At 40.2% G+C, this 21,182-nt stretch overlaps 1 protein-coding gene across 3 annotated transcripts in view; it reads left to right on the top strand.

The window, feature by feature from the left end:
• Nucleotides 1–11,921, top strand: part of Hex-A (Hexokinase A) — a 91,071-nt gene extending 79,150 nt beyond the window's left edge. For all 3 annotated transcript variants that reach the window (XM_065236987.1, XM_065236974.1, XM_065236982.1), the window contains exons 5-8: nucleotides 686–785; nucleotides 1,215–1,410; nucleotides 10,220–10,559; nucleotides 10,627–11,921. In XM_065236987.1, coding sequence (XP_065093059.1) covers nucleotides 686–785; nucleotides 1,215–1,410; nucleotides 10,220–10,559; nucleotides 10,627–10,800 — 810 coding nt within the window. In that variant the 3' untranslated portion in view covers nucleotides 10,801–11,921. The remainder of the gene's footprint in view (nucleotides 1–685; nucleotides 786–1,214; nucleotides 1,411–10,219; nucleotides 10,560–10,626) is intronic.
• The last annotated feature ends 9,261 nt before the right edge of the window (nucleotides 11,922–21,182 follow it).

Genomic DNA, 21,182 nt, shown 5'->3' with positions numbered 1-21,182 from the left:
TGATTTCTGCATACAACACAACCAATTACCATACCAATTCACATAAGAATTCCATACAGTAGAAGAATATGCATTTGACTTGAATTTTAGGATCAAAACTCGCATCCTCACACTAAGTTGCATGCACACGACTCAGACCAAAAACTAGACTGACACTATGGGAAACTGATTTTATTTTTTTCTGGAATCGATTGGCTAATATTGTTTGATTAAATCCGTTTTATTTTCGTCTGCCGTCGAGTTCAACGTCGGCAACGGTAGACTTTGCACAGACATGGAACGAAGCATTTCAGAGGTTAACAACAACACATGACATCAAACGCGATGCCATCGGCAAATAGTTTCTTATCATCGGACGATGTTCAATTACTTTATATTCACATTCCATTCACTAACATCGACAGACATTTCATTCTGAAAAAGTAACCGTAAGTGGCTTAGTTACTTTTAGTAATCAGCATAATCAGCTCATCATCGGTCATCGTCCGTTATAGTGCACGATTAATTTACGAATCTTGTTTCCTTTTTCTTTTTCTTTCCTCCTCGATGAAATAAATCTGTAAATATATATATTCTTGCACGATTGCTCTTGTGTCGAAAATATAAAACTATGATCATCGCTCGCTTTCACCCACGAATGATGTCTTGTCTTGCGTATTGAACGAAAACCATTTGCCGATCACAGGATGTTCAAATCGAAATCTGTGCCATTCTCAACGATACCACCGGTACGCTGATGTCCTGTGCCTGGAAGAATCACAACTGTAGGATCGGATTGATCGTCGGTATGTAGGATAACAGTTTTCGGATATTGAGTTCCACGTGTTCCTAACCACCTAACCCTGGTGAAGGGAATAACAAGATAGCAAGCTCGCAGCTGTGCGAGTTTGCTTATCGATGTGCGCGTGTATTGTGTACCTTCATGTGCTAACAACAAGTGTCCTACATCTAACCGATCGTGATTCAGATGTTTCGACATCTTTAATTGGTTATTCCCGAATTGGTGCAGGGTTTGAAAATCTCTTTCGAAATTAGTTGCCCTAAAAATCTGCTTGCTTTCACATTCCTTTTCATTCACATTTTTGTGTTCTTCCCGATCCATATTTCATAATGCACTTTTCTTCTGAATCCTATCCACCAATGTCATTCAATATGGTAATAAAATTCTAACTAATCATTTCTGTCATATTTTCCCATCATTGTAACAACAATAGGCACCGGCAGCAATGCGTGCTACGTGGAGACGGTCGAAAACTGCGATCTGTTCGATGGACCGAAAGATTCGAAAAAGAAACACGTCCTAATCAACACCGAATGGGGTGCGTTCGGCGATAACGGTGCGCTCGATTTTGTGAGGACAGAGTACGACCGGGAGATAGATCACTTCAGTATAAACCCGGGAAGTCAAACGTGAGTATCCTGTGTTTATCTTAATTAATTAGAATAAAAAATTCAGGGCAGCTGAGTCAGTGAAAAGTATGCCGACTCCGACTCCTCAAAATTATGTCTACCGACTCCGACTCCGACTCCTTGACAGTATATTTATAGAAAATAATTGCTTTTTTGTGATGTAAGAAATGTCACCGAAAAAAGTGCACGCACACAAACATCTGTAACATTTTAACCATGAAATGCCAGTTTTTGTTTGGCTTGAAAGTGTTTAAATGTCAAATGACGAATCGGTTCGTGAACTCCAATTTGCATGAAACTTTGATAAATTGTGTATAATGGACAATCAGTCTGATTTGCACTAAAATTCGGTCATAACTATACCTAGAATATCGCGAACAAAGAAAAGAAAATTGGAGTATTCGATGTTTGTCAATAAATCATAGCTATTTTTTAACGACTTTGTCTCAGACGTCATTTTGATTAGAAGTGACGTTTCCTTGCTATGATTTATAAAAACACGCAATTTTGAAAAATCCGGAATGCATGATTCAGGACTGGTAGTGGGTTTGTAATGTAATAGTAGTGACTTTAGTGACTAAAATAACTGAAATAGTGATCAAATAGTGACTATAGAACAATAAAAAAGTGACCAATGGTGACATTTATTGGATTAAAAACATGGTTCCAATCGATTGCGACCTACTTAGAAAATTTGTATAAACTCACAATTACTACCCTTCACGAGCCTTTATCATGCTCCTTTGTAATTAAAAAAAAAATGTTTAAGGATCCCATGAATTTAATCGCAAAATAATATTATTTGATTTTTATGGTAACTTTATTAATTGAATAAGTCCAAATAGTCCATTTCTTCATTTTACACTAATTTTTCAAAATCGAACTATATACTAAGATGATTTTAGATCCAGAGGCACAGAGAACATTGTTCAAAGTCTAGAACTAATAACACTAGACAATAAATTTAATGATCTTCGGAACTCTCGGATATAGGAATTTTTATATTTTCATAACTCTGGGACCCATACAACTTTGCTTGATAGCAGTCTAAGAAAAATCTAATACCTAATTCTGGAACGGGGAAAGTTTTCTGCATCCGCCTAGGACTTCATATCTCATACACCAAGAGCGCGTTGGTCCTCTGCTCGTGGCCGTACAGGGCCACCGGTCTAATCAGCGTCTTGTAGACAGTCAAATTCGTGTGGCGGCGAATTTTATTCGACCGGAGCGTCCTCCGGAGTCCAAAGTAGGCACGATTCCCTGCCATAATGCGTCTTTGAATTTCTCTGCTGGTGTCATTTTCGGCGGTCACCAGTGAGCCCCACCACACGAACTCATCGAGCACCTCGATTTCGTCACCGTCAATCTGAACTCGGGTGGGAGGCTAACATTGCCTTCCCTAGAACCTCTTCCTTTCATGTATTTTGTCTTTGATGCGTTGATGGCAAGTCCAATCCGCCTAGCTTCAGCCTTCAGTCTGCTGTACGTTTTCGCCACTGTCTCAAAGCTCCGTGCCATGATGTCAACGTCATCGCCGAAGCCAATAAGACTTCCTGAAGATCGTGCCACTCGTGTCTATCCCAGCTCTTCTGATCACACCTTCTAACGCGATGTTGTCGTAACCCCCTTCGAGATTCAAAGGGACTCGAGAGTGTCCCCGATACTCGAACAACGCACATCACTCGATCCATCGTCGCCTTGACCAATCGCGTTAGTTTATCCGGAAATCCGTACTCGTGCATAATCTGCCATAGCTGATCCCGATCGATTGTGTCGTATGCGAATTTAAAATCGATGAACAAATGATGTGTGGGCACGTTGTATTCGCGGCATTTCTGCAGACCTGTCGCGAAAATTTGATCCGTGGTAGCGCGGGCACCCATGAATCCCGCCTGGTATTGCCCCACGAACTATCTTGCAAATGGTGACAGACGGCGGCATAGCATTTGGGAGAGTACCTTGTACTTCATATCTTAGCTTTCGATACGTATAAAACGTTTAATGATCTGGAACATAGAAATTCGTTTTTCTAAAATCTGGACTTAAACATTTTGTATCCAAGTCCAGACAAATTCAATGCAATGTAATGGACTAAAGAAAAGAATTCAAGATTCTGTGACATGACTTTTGTTTCTCGATGTTTGGACAAATATTTTTCAAAATTCTTAATGCTTAGAGCATGAACATTTTCCGACACCTAAGGATTGTCAAATTTCCAAGATCACGACGTGGGATCAGGTTTCGAAATTTCAAAATTTGAAATATTTTTAAAAGTATCAGTTACATGTAAATCTCTCAAAAATATAAGGCCGAATTCTACTGGACCGAGTGGGTCATTGCCGATTGTTATTAAGTGATAGATTGGAAGACCCAGTTTTAACACTTTTGTGAACTTTTCGAGATTCACTATGTTAAAGATCTCAGATTAAATCTTGAACTAAGATAACAGTTTAGTATTATAGTACATTAAATAATTATCTGGAGAATTTGAAAGAGAATGTCAAATGTATTTTGATGGAATAAGTGGTCCTCTACAATTCACTCTCTATAGGAATTAATAAGAATATTGTCAGGAAAACTAAAGGGGAATTCCGAAATAGTTTTTATGATACAACCGGAATTATGAGTAGCAATTCTGAAGTAATTCTGAAAAACTTGACACTACCACTATATTAATGATTACATACGGCTGAAAATCTCTTAAAATTTAATAAATCAATCAATCAATCAGATTATTCTGAGAAGAGCATGGACGTGGACACCTGGTGTCATCAGCCAGCTCATCGGCCTGAAAGGTCACATCACACATTTTGTACGAAATTTCCTCCTTGATCGTACCTTCCAGGTGACTGTCGGGAACACTCGCTCGGATCCGTTCCCCGAGGAAACTGGAGTGCCCCAGGGATCCGTCATAGCGGTAACGCTATTCCTGGTGGCAATCAACGGGGTATTCAACCGATTGCCCAAGAACGACGGGACGAACGATGAGTGTACGGTGCCATATCTGTCACTCGGGCCATATGATTCGAGGACCACCGATCACCATCCAAGATCATCCGATTCCGCTCAAGAAAACAGTGCGTGTTCTGGGGGTAGTACTGGATCGCACCCTAAGCTTCAACCAGCACTTCAGGATGGTGAAAGAAAACTGTCGTAGCCGCATCAACATAGTCAGGACAATATCCCGCCCGCATCGCTCCAGCAACCGTGAGATCCGCCTTCGTGTCGCTCGGGCTGTTATCGACAGTCGACTTTTCTACGGCCTCGAAATAACCTGCTTAGCCACCGAGAAGCTCACCCACATCCTCGATCCGGTATACAATACCTACGTACGCATCGTATCCGGCCTTCACCCTTCCACGCCTGCAGACGCCGCATGTGTGGAAATCGGAATCCTCCCTTTCCGCTATCGATCTGCTGCAGCCATTGCTACGAAAGCCGCTGTCCTCGCTGCTAAGACATCCGGGAACGAAAGGGTCTTTCTCTTGAACGAGGGGAACAGAACCCTCCACACTGCAACCAACCGTGGCCTCCCCCAGGTGGCCAGGGTCCACTGGCATGGAGAGAAGAGTTGGCAATCAAACGTCGTCAAAATAGATAAGCGGATTAAGAGTGGATTCCAAGCCGGAGATAACTCTGTAGCTTTGAGACGTTCTGTTGCGGAGCTAGTCGGGTCGGTTTATCCGGGGCACGTTCATCGCTTTACGGACGGATCTCGGTCGCGGACTCGGGGTGGCAGGACCGAACACTGCAACGAGACAAAGTCTACCGGAGGAGTGTTCCGTCTTTTCCGCTGAAGCCGCCGCTATTCTAGACCGATAGCGGCCTTAACCGATCCTCGTGTTAACTGACTCACGCAGCGTCATCCAAGCACTGGAAGCCGAAACCCCGAGCCACCCCTGGATACAAGCCGTTACACGGTACGCATCACCTTCAACCGCCTTTACGTGGATCCCCGGACACTGCGGTGTTCCCGGAAACGAGGCAGCGGGCAGACTGGCGGGATCTGGTGCATCCCGTCCCCGCTACACCAGGAACTTACCCCTCCTAGACGTCAGGCGTTGGATTGTGAATACTATTATGGAAGCCAGGCAGCAGGAATGGTTCCAGCCGCGGACCACTTTCCTGAGGAAGATCCAGGAAACCGTACGCTCCTGGCTGGACAGCCAAAAGTACAAGGACCAGCGGATCATCTCAAGACTCCGGACCGGCCATGCGAGGATTTCCTGTAATTTCGGTGGGACACTTTTCCACAAGGTTTGTTAAATTTGCAGCATCCCCGCCTCGGTGGAGAAGAAACTACGCGAACAACATGGACTCTCGGAGAACGTCAGTAATCTGCTTGGTTACGACCCCTCGACGTTGGCTGCGCTGATCGCCTTTCTGAAGGACGCCCACTTGCATGATCAAATCTAGCTCCCCGTCGGCGGCTGCACTGATCGTGTTTTCCGCACCTTCATATTTTTTCTGCCGTCGGGGTTTCTCCGCCGGACCGGGCACTGTCTGTTACGGTGGAGCTCTACCTTGTTCGCACACCTAGTCCTCACCCCAGCCCCGATGTAATCCTCACTTTACATTAAGTTTTTAAAATGTTGTCTGTCTCATTCGTTGGGTAATCAGAGCCAGTTATACGTCACGTTAATGTTAAATTGAAACCTATTTTTTTAGGCAGGATCTAGCCTGTCCATCTGCTGTATAACGTGATAAACTAGCCTACGGCTAAAAATCACGGTAATAAAGAGAAAAATCTGAGGAGAGCTCCAATTAAATATCGATAATAATTTCAAAAGCATTTAATATAATGTAGAACAATCTTAGCAGAAATTCAAGCTAGCTTGAAGATAGTTTCATGGAATTCCTCCGGCGCGGTCCCAAGAGAAAATTTTGAACATTTTTTCGAAAAAATTTGAAGTAACGTTCCAGGAGATTCTGACAAAACTTTAAATTCTAAGTAGAGTCTCAAGAAAATTCCATGAAAATTCCAAAAGATTCTCTCACCGTCATTTTGAGAAGAAATTCAAATGAACTTTCAGGAAAATTTCCAAACAATTTTTAGATGAAATCCAAAGAAATTTAGAAGAATATTTTCAAAGTTCTAAATGACATACCAACAGATTTCAGAGGAATATTTTAAGAAAAACTATGGATAAAAATGCAAACAAATTCTGATGAGAAATATAAAGAATAAAAAGATAAATGTAGAATGAAGTTCTAGAGCATTCTGGAGAAAACTCCTAAAGTGTTCTGCACAGAATGCACAGAATTTTAAATCCGTTATGGAGAAACTTTCTATGAAACACACGAGAGAATCATAAAATTATCAAGGGGAATCCTGAAAATAACACTCATGGTAAGGTTCACGATTCAAACCTCCGGGCAAGTCACGAATGACCCAACATGTATAAAAGTAACTAGGGGAAATGGATGTAATGTTGGCATAAATGCCCCTAATTTGGGCCCATACATAAATTCAGCAATCGACTAAATTTTCAATAGCGACCAAAAATATCCATTAGTACCATCCCAATGACGCGTTCATCTAGCTAAAATTGATAAATAGCAGATTTTCAGCGATGGGCCCAATTTTAGAACCATAGGCCAACATTAGAGCCATTTACCCTATAATACAAAAAAAATTGAAAATGTTTTGAAATTATCCTAAGGAAATCTTTAAAAAAATTCCAAAGGTATTTTTTTTTTTTTTTTTTTTTTAACGTCGGTCTCTGTTCCGCAATCTAGTGCCAATCACCGACGGACATCGATTGCCATCCAATGACGGCAATCGAATGTGCAAGGAAGGCAGCTTCCACACCTGCGTAGGATATCGCACCCATTCAATACACATGGGCCGGGACCAACGGCTTTACTTCCCTTCCGAAGGAAGACGTGACCAGATTTTTATGCCTCAGAAAAATCCCACCGACCTCGGCTGGGATTGAACCCAGACCCATCGGGGTGTTAGAAAGCAGTCACGCTTACCACTACACCACCGGCGCCGGCATCCAAAGGTATGCTGAGATAAGTTCCAAAGATGTAATTTAGTTATTTCAGGCACATTCAAGTCCAAAATCAGGATTTTTGTCAAGATTCAGAGATTTTGATTAGTAAAAATTTTAAGATTCTGCGACATAAAAAATATTCAAATTATAAAGTTAACAAAAAAATATGATTGTAATCAAGAATTGCAAAACTTCACGTATTCATTGCTTAGAAATTGCTGAGCATTTTCACTGGAATCATTTAAGAAAATCTTGGACGATCTTGGACTTGTCAAATTTCCGAAACTCGGGGACATTACCATTTATTTTACATCTCAGACTTCCTTTTTTGTATTTCAAGGAATCAATCAAGCAAGTTTGAGGAAATATTCTAGATATCAGACATTGAATTTTGAATATTTTAACGTCGGTCTCTGTTCCGCAATCTAAAGGGTGATACGGTCAAAATTTGGTCAAGGGAAAACGCGTGTAAATCGGTGAAATCGTTTATTTAAAAAATCAAATTAAATTTCTTTTTCAAGTTCAATTAGTATAAAATTCAGGAAAAATATTCAGTTAGGCTTCCGCTTTTCCAAATCCGAATTGCCGGGCCTTACGCTTGACCCCTGCCATCAGATTTTGTACAGCCACCTTGTCCACCTTCTTCGCCGCAGAAAGCCAGTTTGCCTTGAACTGCTGCTCGCCCTTAGCAGTTTTTTGGTCTTCTTTAGGTTCCGCTTGACAATAGCCCAGTATTTCTCAATTGGGCGGAGCTCTGGCGTGTTGGGAGGGTTCTTGTCCTTGGGAACCACCTGCACGTTGTTGGCGGCGTACCACTCCATGGCCTTTTTACCGTAATGGCAAGATGCCAAATCCGGCCAAAACAGTACGGAACAACCGTGTTTCTTCAGGAAAGGCAGCAGACGTTTATTCAAACACTCTTTCACGTAAATTTCTTGGTTGACAGTCCCGGAAGCTATGAAAATGCTGCTTTTCAAACCACAGGTACAGATGGCTTGCCAAACCAGATATTTCTTTGCGAACTTTGACAGTTTCATGTGCTTGAAAACATCTGCAACCTTTCCCCTTCCTTTTGCCGTATAAAACTCCTGTCCCGGAAGCTGCTTGTAGTCGGCTTTGACGTAGGTTTCGTCGTCCATTACCACGCAGTCAAACTTCATCAGCATCGTCGTGTACAGCCTCCGGGATCGCGCTTTGGCCGTCGTATTTTGTTTATCATCGCGATTTGGAGTCACTACCTTCTTGTAAGTCGATAGTCCGGCTCGTTTTTTGGCTCGATGCACGGTTGTAGACGATACACCCAGCTTATTTGCGGCATCTCGGAGAGAGAGGTTAGGGTTTCGCTTGAAACTACCGGCAACTCTCTTTGTCGTCTCAGCGGCTTCCGGTTTTCGATTTCCCCCGATCCAGACTTCCTGGCTGTCGACAAACGTTCCCCAAACACTTGAATTACATTTGTAACGGTTGATTTGGCAACTTTTAGCGATTTTGCCAACTTTGCGTGCGAGTAGCTCGGATTTTCGCGATGCGCGAGCAAAATTTTGATACGCTACTCTTCTTGCTTGGACGGCATTTTGACAACTGAAGAGTGAATTCCAAAATCAAAATAGGAGCAACATTCTACACACACAAACCTTCAAAATGAGGGGTGTTCAGGTTTTTTAAATGCAAAATTGAAAGAAATACGTCAAGTTGATATTGACCAAATTTTGACCGTATCATCCTTTAGTGCCAATCACCGACGGACATCGATTGCCGACAATGGATGTCATTGTGCAGGGAGGCAACTTCCATACCTGCCTATGATATCCACATGGGCCGGACCAACGGCTTTACTTCCCTTCCGAAGGAAGACGTGACCAGAGATTTTAATGCCTCAGAAAAATCCCACCGACCTTGGCTGGGATTGAACCCAGACCCATTGGGGTGAGAAAGCAGTCACGGTTACCGCTAAACCACCGTTTTGAATATAACAGAATTTAATTAAAATAGGTATTTAAAATACATGTTAAGTCTTAAATCAAATTCCCGGTTATTTCCCAGTTTTTCCTGGATGAATTCGATTTCCGGTTGGTTCCCTGTTTATCCGTTTCAGTGGCCATCCTGTAATTTTTAGCAAATTTTTAAGATAACTGACTTGAATGTCTACATTACGGAGTTGCAAAAAAATCAAAATATTAGTGATTCGATCAACACCATTAACAAAGTTCTGATCTGTTCGCAGCTCTTCTTATCAGACTTGACACGCTGAATCTTTTTTGCTATGTGATTTAATGTATTATTTTAAAAGCAAGACAGTTTTTGGTCGTAACAAAGTGACTTTAATGACTAAGAAATAGTCACTAAATTGAGTACAAAATGTGACTTTTTAGTGTCTGACTGGAAAATAGTGAACTGGTGAACTAAAAAGTGACCTGCTACCAGTCCTGGTGATTTGAAAATGCCGAATTATCTGAACTGCACAATATTTTAAGATGCAATATTTGCCTAGCGAATTGAGTAGGGCCATGTATTAAAAGCAACGATGGTCGACAAACTTCGTTTCTTAATTGCTGATTTCATATTTCAAAAGCGTGGTCAACCAGCCCACGGCTGAAATTCACTTTAATAAAGTTTACAAACCTACAATGAAGCTTTTTGACATTTACCTTTCACCAGCCATCGCCAGCCAAACAGTTAGGAATAGTCGGTAGAGCATTGCAAATACCTGAAACACAAAATAAGACAAGAGAAGGAATGCTGTTCGATTCACTCCACTTATAATTTCATATGAAATCTATCCATTCATTGTCTCTCTTTTTTCTTCTCAGACAAGAGAAGATGATCTCCGGCATGTACATGGGCGAGCTGGCTCGCCTTGCCATCGTCAAATTCACCCGAGCCGGTCTTCTCTTCGGTGGCGTCGGGTCCGATATCCTGTTCAAACGTGGCCAGTTCTTCACCAAGTACGTGTCTGAAATCGAATCGGACAAACCGGGCACCTACATGTACTGCCGCGACGTGTTGGACGAGTTGGGTCTGGAGCATGCGACCGACGAGGACTGTGCGAACGTACGCTACATCTGCGAGTGCGTGTCGAGCCGAGCCGCCCATCTTGTGTCCGCCGGTATTGCAGCCCTCATCAACAAGATGGACGAGAAGAGTGTTACCGTAAGTCCCTAAACCGATTGATTAGAAGACCTAAAACTGAACCTACTTTTCCCCGTTCCCCTTCCAGGTCGGCGTTGACGGTTCGGTGTACCGCTTCCACCCGAAATTCCACGATCTGATGAAGGCCAAGATCAGACAGTTTGTGAAGTCGGACATTAGCTTCGACTTAATGCTGTCAGAGGATGGTTCTGGCCGTGGTGCGGCACTGGTTGCCGCTGTGGCGTGTAGAGAAGCCCTCTAAGCAGTACTGCAGTTTCTTAAAGCCACAACCTCCCCTTCCCCTACCCTCATCAACTAGATACACAACTACTAAACTAGTGATTTAGAGAATAATTATTAGAACAAGCCCACACAAATACACACACACACACACACACACACACATACACTGAGAGAGATAGAAAAAGAAACATACAAGAGAAATAAAAAAACAGTTCAAGAGAGGAATGCAAATATAACATAATTAATCGTAATAGTGAAACAAATGTTTTAAAAGTAATCAGCATGCAAACGAAAAGAACAGATTCAAGGGTTTTGAAATTGCAGGAACGATTAGCGGAAGGCAAATTGAGGATTAATTATTATTACAAAAATAAATTAAAATTGCAAGAAAAAAAAACAAAATGTGAATGCAAAAGCAACAATGTTTACACTGACAACTGAGTTTAGCTGTACATTAATTAGTTTTAAAATTTTAAATATAGTAAACAATTATACCTACATAGGCAAAACGAAATTGACACGGCGTTTGGACTACGGTAATCCAAATCAAATCTGAATCCCCTTTAGGTTAACTCTTTGGTTCGAATCAACACTGGTAAAAAGGTTGAGAAAATTTGGCTTTCGAATTTCTCGTTGTGACTTTCTATTGTAAATAGGTATAGTCTTTTATCAAAATTTACAGGAATCTTAAAAGGCCTCCTTCTTGACGCAGCCCCTAAAAGGCAAAAGAATCAGTACGTATCACCGATTGATTTCAGGATTAGCAAAAATCTTTTCCTATTATTTGTTTTGGTTTCGTTTTCGTTTAAGGTTCTGTTTTATTTCTGGTACATAGAGAACACGAGAAATGCTGTTTATTTATAGAGTTCAGATATTATCCACTGCACTGAAATAGACAAGAACGACATCATCTATTTTTTGTTGATTATGTTTTGGGCTGTTCCCTTGGGAACCGGACCCGGAATGATGTCCAATCCGTTAGAACTTTACGTTTTAGTTATTATTTTTATAAGATGGTTTTGCTAGACGAGTCAATCATAAGCAAAAAGTCAAAAATACAAAAATGCGATTATGCTTGTGAATGAGGATAGAAATTGACTTTGGCAGAAAGATTACTTTGAAAAAAAAAAACAAAACAAATGTAATAAATAAAATTATATGAAACAACAATAAACAAAGTAAGAAAACGAAACAATAGCAAAGTGTACATTATTAAAGTAAAGAAAAGAAGGAAAAGATTATGAAATGAGCTAATTGTAATTTAAATTATAAACAAGAAGTAATTTAAAGAAGAAATAATTATAATACTGTTGACAGTGAAAAAATTGAAAATAAAGAAATGCTATTGATCTAGTAGATTACACATCCAGATGTTTTATTAAAATTAGTGTTTCTGTCAACTTGTTTAACTTTGGGTGGCCCATTTTTATCTAAAAATCAAATCTCACCAGAGAACAAGATATGATTTTCTTAGACAAAAATCAGCAAGCAAACGACTGCGGTTGATATTGCAAGCTGTGATTTCGCAGCTCCAAATATCAAACTAACAAAATTCACCAGCTGCAAATCTCTCCAAACTGTGGTGAGATTGAGTTTCATGATTGTTGTTTTACACCCGAATGCAATAGAAAATTCCAGAGCGACTGGCAGCAGTAGCTTCGCGTCTGCCATCGGTGAGAGCCAAAGAGCTACGTGATATTATCAAAGGTCTGAAAAATAAGAAAGCAACATCCGTAACTCTCTTATAAAACGTCTTCCTTATAAAGACTGACCCACATATTTAATGCATGTCTGTGACTTGCGTGCTTCCCGAACTGCTGGAAGTACGCAATTCAAAAAAGGTCATTCTACGAACCACCAACTGGTGCATTTTGTTCTAACAGTGAACGACAGATGTGGAGAAAACATACGACAGTGTTTGGCTAGAAGCTATACTCCATAAAATTTTATCCGTGGGTTTCGTTACTGAAAATTATTCTATCGTTTAAAAAAAAATCGGAGCATCTCAAATCATCGTATCGGTGTATCGGTAAACGCCTAAACACAAGCCAATTCCATTCGGTGTTCCCCAATATTCGGTACTTATAGCGGTAAGCTCCATGGAGGATAGGATACCCGATCAAAGTTCAGCATCAAAATGACAGCAAATCGAAATCATGTTTTGATATCAGCATCAAACCACCGACAAACCGACATGACACTTAATTCTGACTTATGCCCTAAACTGACTTAAGTGATCTGAACTGTCAAAACCATAGGATTTTCTGAACTAGATAAAAATAATTTGTCCATTTTGATATATTTCATTTCTCCACTACATATATTTGATTATATAAATAAATACTGGATTGGGAGGGAGCATCAGGGTATCATTTGACCTGGGACTGCACGATGGAGTGGTATGACAACCGGAGTCTCATTTTCTTTATCCTACCGATTTGATTGTGGTGGAGTGAATTCTACTTCAACAGTTTCAGTGTGATTGACGCGCCCTTCTTTACAAACCATCCTGTAGGAAGCTTAATAAGTATTGCGAATTGTGTTATTAGATTTGTTGGATCGTGTCGTTGGAAGGAGATTCTTAAATTCCCGTGGATTTCGTGTAAGTGTCTCTGCTTACGGGTCCACCCCTCCGTTTTTGGCCCTTCATACAGCGATGTTGTGAATTCAGATCGGTAGCTCAAATTGATCTTGCTATTAAGTGGAGCTGCATACAAGACAAGATCTTTGAAGGGATAGTGGCTACCTTACATACATAGATAAAAATAATTTGTCCATAATAGATCAGACACGAACCAATCCATAACTTTTGCATGCGGGTTCATGGCTTAGCTAAATTCAGGGCTGGTAGCGATCAATGCTGTCAAAAATAGTGATTTTAGTGACTATGTTGAAGAAATAAGTGACCAAATAGTGACTTATAGTTGTAAAAAAGTGACTAAAAAGTGGCCAAAGGGAAGAAAATTACCAAATAAATGGTTGATGTTTTAGACTCATTCAATTAGAATCTCATATGTACGATAGGAACCTTTAAAGCGAATGATTCAATAGAAAGTGCATGACTAAACCTGAAAAACCGGAAATTCCAAAGGAAATCGATTTCTCCTGAAAATACCTGGAAATCTCAGGGAATCTTATCATTACTCAGGATTTGTTTTTTTATAATTTTCTACTAAAGATATTCCAAAGAAAGAAAGCATTTTAAAATAAAAAAGTTGGAAGGGTTGTATACTAGATACGACCGCAGGGTTGCCGTTGGATAACGTCTGTTATGTGTTGTACTTAATTATGTATATTATATTTTAGGAATATTCCTTAATAACTCTTTTGCGAAAGTTTGGTGGCCCTGAAAAGGGCCGTTTTGTTGGGCTGATGTTGTTACTTTTAACCATTTTTCAATAGTTTACAGAATGAAATCAATAGTTTTGAAACATTCAGCAAATTGCTAGAAATATTTCCAATCGATTGATGCCATTATCTCGTAAATCTATCGAGAGACGGTTGAGTTATTATCGTTCAAAATCTTTTAATTTTTCGTAACGCATCCAAAATGACTGTTTTCAATTTTGTACCCCCGTATGTTGCCGAAAGACGTTATCCAACGTCAAAAAAAAACAATATTCCTAGTTTATTTTCATTCACACATTGAACTTTATGTAGTCCCTTCATGATAAAAATATCAAGTGCAATTTGCTTTCATGGTAGTTCTAAAGAATTTTAGATTCCATGTGAAGCCTGAGATAGTTTTGAATAGAATTTCAAGAAAACCCGGAATGGAATTCAAAGTAAATTTTAATGAAAATCAATATGAATTTCTCCTTCTCTGAACTTCAGAGGAAAATTCCAAGGGCATTCTGAGGATAATTACAAGAAGTTTGTGAAAGACAACGAAATCAGAGCATACGTTCTCGTATTTTTTTTTGTGAATACTTAGGTGGTGAAGGGGATGCTAAAAGGAAGATTACAATTAAATCTGCGAAAAACTCCACAAGATCTTCAAAGAAATTTGGAAAATAATTCCAGGAGAGATTGCCGAAAAAATTAAGGGGAGAAATCTAAAGAATTTATATGAGACTTTCAATGTGAGTAGAATTCCAAGGGAAAGAGTGAGATTCAATAGTAAATCTGAAATTAATTCAATGAAAAATCTGAGAATTTTTCCATAAGATTTCTTATTAAGGAGAATTTCAAGGTAATTCCTAGAAAAATTAAAAGAAAATTGAATTCGGTGGATAGTTTCAACGACATTTTGAGGAATATTTCAATGGAATTGCGGTAAGTATTCTAACTATATTCTTGTGATATTTTTTTTTGAGAATTCAGAGAAGCGTTCCAAGTGAATTCGGATGAATTCGAGCGTAACATCAGGAGAACTTCAATCGAATTTTCATGAGAAATCTCCGACTTTCCTGTGGAAATCTCGAGATCTGTTTCACCACTCTTGCCAGTTGATCTTCATCATCCGCCACTAGTCGTCTGCTTACCATCTCTAGTTGATGACGGTGCACTGCTGCTGAATGTGAGTGATGAGCTTGCGTTAGACTATAGCAAGATTGATTTCGATGTTCTAATGGACTTCCTTTCCGTCACTGACTGGGATCTTCTTTTCGATGGACTGAATGCTGATGAAATGGCTGAAACGTTGTGTGCTGTGCTAAATAATTGGATGGATACAAACGTACCGATTCGTCGGCCTGCTGTTTCTCCTGCGTGGAGCACCGCTTTGCTACGAAAACTAAAACGAAAAAGAAATGCTTCGCAACGTAGACTTCGGCGATACCGTTCCCTGGCAAATAAGCGTAGTTTTTACTTGGCGTGTAACGAGTACTGTAATCTAAACTCTTTGCTCTACAAATCGTACGTTTTACGAGTGCAAACTAATTTAAGGCGAAACCCCAAGAGCTTTTGGAGCTATGTAAACTCGAAGAGGAAAAATTCAACAATGCCTGCAAGCGTTTTTTTTTTCAATGACGTTGAATCGTCGATAGGCGGGGAGAAATGTGAGCTTTTTGCTGCTCATTTTTCGTCGGTTTTTGCCGCAGAATCCATCACCTCGACTGAACTTGTCTCGGCTGTTTCGGATGTGCCTTCAAACCTTGTTGACATAAACACTTTTGAAATAACGCCCGTTATGGTAACTAATGCCGCCAAGAAAATGAAATGTACCTTCTCGCCTGGACCAGATGGCATTCCTTCTGCAGTGTATTGTCGTACCATTGGAGCGCTTGTTGAACCGCTTTGCAGAATCTTCAACAAATCTTTTGTAGAGTCGAAATTTCCTGCAATCTGGAAAGAGTCATTCATGGTTCCGGTACACAAGAAAGGAGATAAACGTGACGTTAAAAACTACAGAGGAATTACTAATCTCTCTGCAGCATCAAAACTGTTTGAGATAATTGTGAGTGGTTTCATTCTTGAGCACACCAAATGCTATATCTCTAGTGACCAACATGGCTTCATGCCTGGACGATCGGTTACCACAAATCTTCTAGATTTTACCACGACATGTGTTGAGCAACTGGAAAATGGGGCACAAATAGACGTCATCTACACTGATCTAAAAGCAGCGTTTGATACGATCAACCATGACATTATGTTGGCAAAGCAATCCAAACTCGGTGCGTCGGACCGTTTGACTTCGTGGTTGTGCTCCTACTTGACTGACAGGTCTCTGCGAGTGAAACTCGATTCCAGTACTTCCTCGTATGTCACGAACTCGTCAGGTGTACCACAGGGTAGCAATCTTGGCCCGTTGCTGTTTGTGTTGTACATCAACGACGCACTTCTTCTACTTGGAGATGGCTGTAAGCTTGCGTATGCCGATGACCTAAAGCTGTCCTAAATGTATGGTAATGTCGTATTACCGCATCAGGCAGCCGATTGTTTTTGACTATGCCATCAACGGTGTGGTTCTTCAAAGAACCGACCAGTTCAGCGATCTTGGTGTTCTACTGGACCATAAGTTGACGTTCAACCTCCACCGCTCTGCTCTGATCACAAAGGCGAATCGCCAGCTAGGTTTTGTGTCGAAAATATCGAAGGACTTCATTGACCCACACTGCCTGAAAGCTCTCTATTGCTCACTTGTGCGACCGATCCTGGAAAATGCCTCCTTGGTCTGGTTTCCTCATCAGTTGACTTGGAGCTTGAGGATCGAAAGTGTTCAGCGCAAGTTTATCAGGATAGCATTACGTAATCTACCATGGCGTGATCCGCAAAATCTCCCGCCGTATTCTGATCGCTGCAATCTGCTGAGCTTGGATACTCTGGAATGCCGACGGAAAAATCAGCAAGCAGTTTTTGTTGCCAAGCTATTGAATGGTGAGGTCGACTGCTCGAGGCTTCTCTCGCTGTTGGATATCCGAGTACCACCGAGAACATTACGAAGTGGTACCCTTCTCCAACCGCGGTACAATCGAACGGCGTTCGGTTACAACGAACCACTAACAACTATGATGCGTACGTTTACGGCTGTCGAATAATTATTCGAATTTGGGGAATCTTCATCTCGCTTTTTGGCACGGATTAGAAACACTTGAATTGTTTTAGCTTTAAGGTTGTTTCATGTAGACAATAGTCCGATGAATAAAATTAAATAATAATAATAATAATAATAATAATAAAAATAATAATAATAATATGTTCTGGACTATTCTGAGGCCTTCAGAACAGCTTGCAAGTTCCCATTATATTCATGAAGACTGCCTTGAAGTTCTGATGCTCGCAATAACGGGTGTTCAATAAAACATGAGAATTTTTTAAGTAATATAGCTAGTAAAAAAAATGTTTTTTCAACGAATTCAGTATTTTTTATTAAAAACATAATTTTTAATCTTCAAAAAAACGTCAATGAATATTGAAGAAGGGGCCTTGGTCAGCCTTACTTAGTTGCGATGCTCTCACAAGAGCGCTGGACGGCACTGAAATCCTTTTTTATTGAACACCCGTTACTTCTCATTGATGTTTTCAACTTCTCTGAACTTTTTCAGACTTTCTAAAGTTTCCACAAATTTCCACAAACGATCATGAATCTTCTCTCAGATTTTAATAATTCACTGTATTTCTCAAAACTTTTTTTTTTTTAATTTATGTTATTTCGCTGCTCTGGAAAATCTCTGCTCTGAGGATATCTGTACTTTCTTGAAGTTTTTTTTGTAGAGCTTTATTAGCGAGATCAATATCTTTCTTGAAGTTGTCAAAACTTCTCTAAAGTGTTTGCAGTCCTCATGCAGCTTGTTGTACTACCCTGAATTTAATTGAACTGTTCTAAAATTTTTGAAGCTTCCGTGAACTTCTGGATTTATGTGAAAACCTCAATAAATTTCTTAATATCTCTAAAGATCTTTGACAATCTGGGAACTTCTTGAAATTTCCCGTTACAGAGTGGCAAGTGAATTTCCATTTTGGAATTCCTGGTTGTTTCCTGGTTTTCCTGGTCAATGATTTAAAAATTTCCTGGTTTTAAAAACCATGTATTTTAAAAACAATGTTTAATAAAAAAATCCTGGATCCTGGAAAAAAAAGTGGATCCTTGTACCATCATTCTTTGCGCAATGCGGAATTTCACAAACCAAAATAGGTATTAAGGTTCTTGTGAATGCCCGTGAAATCTTTATCTGATTGTTTGCTGTAAAGAAGCTAGTAAGGAGCCGCGGTACTTCGTCGTATCATGGCGCCTATTTCCGTTCTATGTGCTAAAACTATAATAGCAAAGCGTTTTCACTCATGTTTTTGCAAAAACATCTTTTTTTACAATTACGATTGACACTGAAACATTTGCGATAACTCGTAAAATGAGCGATTCTAGGGGTGTATGACGAAGAAAAGCTGAGATACGATGGACTAGCGCGGAGCCCTATCTAATGTCTGATATTTAGAGATCTATAAGCCCCTAAATCTAGAGATTTCTGTTTTTTAAACTGCGATTTTTTTAACTTTATTATTGAGATTTTTAGCCTACGGGTTTACCTCAAGATGAAATTGCGAAGTGTGATATGAATGAGGACTTTTTAAACAAACCTTTGCTTCTAACAATTTTACGGATTTCCAGTTTGTTGAAATTTTCCGCAAATTGTCAACGATTACGGATCTTATTTAGCGGAATTTTGATTACAACATGATTTCAAAATCATATGATTAAAAGATTTCATAAACAACGCTGGTTTAATAACTCTTATTATCAAAAAGACTGACTGCTGAAGTTCATAGAAACTCCCTAAAGTTCGTAGAACTTCCCTGAAGCGTTAAGGTCTTTCCTGAAGGGTTCATTGAAGTTTGTATTGTCTGAATTGCATGGGACTTCCCCGAAGTTCGAAAGACTTTTTTCAAGATCTTAGGACTTCCCTGAAGTTCAGAGTTTTTTGAAATTCATAGGAATTTCTTGAATATCGTAGAAGTACCACGAAGTTCGTAGAAATTCTCAGAAGTTCGTAAGACTTCCTTCCAGTTCGAAGAACTTTCTCGAAGATCTGAGCACTTCCCTGAAGTTTGAAGGACTTAACTGAATATATGAGGACCCTAAATTTAGAAGAGCTTCCCTGAAGTTTGGAGAGCTCCCATGAATTTCATAGGACTATCTGTAGTTCAATCGACTTCTCGGAAGTTCTAGGAATTTTTTGAGCTTGGAGAGCTATGTTAAGTTCAAAGGACTTCCCAAGAGTATTAAAGACTTCCCTGAAGCTCGAAAAAAATCCATAAGTGTCATAGGATTATCCTTAAGTTTCAAGCAATGCTTAAATGTCGTAGAAGTTACATTAAATCTGTAGAAAATTCTGTAAAATTCGTAGTTATTCCCCGAAGATTAAAGGACTTCCCTGAAGTTAGTAAGACTTCTCTGAAATTTGTAGAACTTCTCTGAAGGTTCGGAGAGATTTCCTGACCGTCGTAGGTCATCACAGTAGTTCACAGGATTTTCCTGAAACTTGTAAGACTTTCCCGAATTTTGTAGAACTTGCATGAAGTTCGAAGGCCTTATCTGAAGTTTTTAGAAATAGAACTTTTTTATTGAACATGTTGAACAGGTACTTGAAAGTACGCGTACGCGTCGGCACTGCTTAAGTCTGCTATCAATTAAGCACAAATCATACATGCAATTGATTCGAGAAAAAAAATTAAATTAAAAATAAATACAAAATATATTTACTAAACTCTCAGGGTAAATTTTGTTCATCAATGTTTAGTTGTGTGAAAGATTTAGCTTGAACAAAATGGTTAGTTTTGACCTGATTATAAAAAGAAACTTTGACATACACACTTATAAATTATTATTTTTACACGAGACGTAATTCAGCTTTGACGTAAATCATGGAACGTAAACAAACATAGCATGTAAAATTAAGTGTCCTAAAACTGAAACCACAGACAAACAGATGTAACTCTTTGAAAAAGTTTTTCTTGAAAACATAGTATCTCAAAACATAGGACCTCAGTAACGACATCTCTCGGGCTTCTCGCTAACTCGCAAACAATATTGAATAAAAGTTCTATAGAATGTATAGAAACGTCAAAGTGATCCGATGCCAGCGCCGTGGCGAGTAGTTCGCGGAACTGATAATATTCAAATCAACCGTTCAATGCGTGGATGAAGATACACAATTAAGAGTTACGTCTGAAGTAGTTCGCCTCCTCGTGGTGTGCCCTGGAAACGCTAGTTATCGAACCCAAGGGAGAGATATTGCGGCTAAACGAACTACCGCAGAGTAGGGACGCTGGAACCCCATCCAGCTCGTCCCAGGAGGTTGAGAAGCCCTGCACAAACCCTCGTTGTGCAAAGGCAGGAGTGACGCCGGGTTCTTAGAGTGCGTAGCACACGCAGCTGGTAAGCGGTCACATCTATCCTAAGCTGCCCTTTTGGACAGTTGGCTGGCTATCACGTCTGCTCTAGAACTCGGGCGAACAATGAACAGCGAACAACAAGAGGAGGTTGAGAAGCCCTGCACAAACCCTCGTTGTGCAAAGGCAGGAGTGACGCCGGGTTCTTAGAGTGCTTAGCACACGCAGCTGGTAAGCGGTCACATCTGTCCTAAGCTGCCCTGTTGGACAGTTGGCTGGCTATCACGTCTGCTCTAGAACTCGGGCGAACAATGAACAGCGAACAACAAGAGGAAGGCCCTGCACAGCTGCTCACTGTGCAGTAGCGAGTGTCACGTCGGACACAACACCAAGTGATGCGCCATAGCGCAACCGGCCCCCTCCCATGACGTAATGCTTTCGGGCGGTTCCGGGGAGGGCAAGGGCCTAGAGCACAGGGTAAGGTTTAGTGGGTCGGGAGAGCTATTTCTCCCATCCCCACACCCTGAGTTATCTTCTCAGGAGTCTGGGAGCAGATTCCCCCCTGTATAAAAAAAAAAAAGAAAAAAAAAGAGTTACGTCTGTTTGTCTGTGCTGAAACATATGCAACTC

This window comes from Ochlerotatus camptorhynchus, unplaced genomic scaffold, assembly GCF_037179485.1.
Source record: "Ochlerotatus camptorhynchus isolate MF236.1 unplaced genomic scaffold, CSIRO-AGI_Acam_v1.1 ptg000041l, whole genome shotgun sequence".
In the NCBI taxonomy this organism is placed as follows: domain Eukaryota; kingdom Metazoa; phylum Arthropoda; class Insecta; order Diptera; family Culicidae; genus Ochlerotatus; species Ochlerotatus camptorhynchus.
Note: the sequence above shows the minus strand (reverse complement) of the source record. Positions and strands in the feature narration are given on the sequence as shown.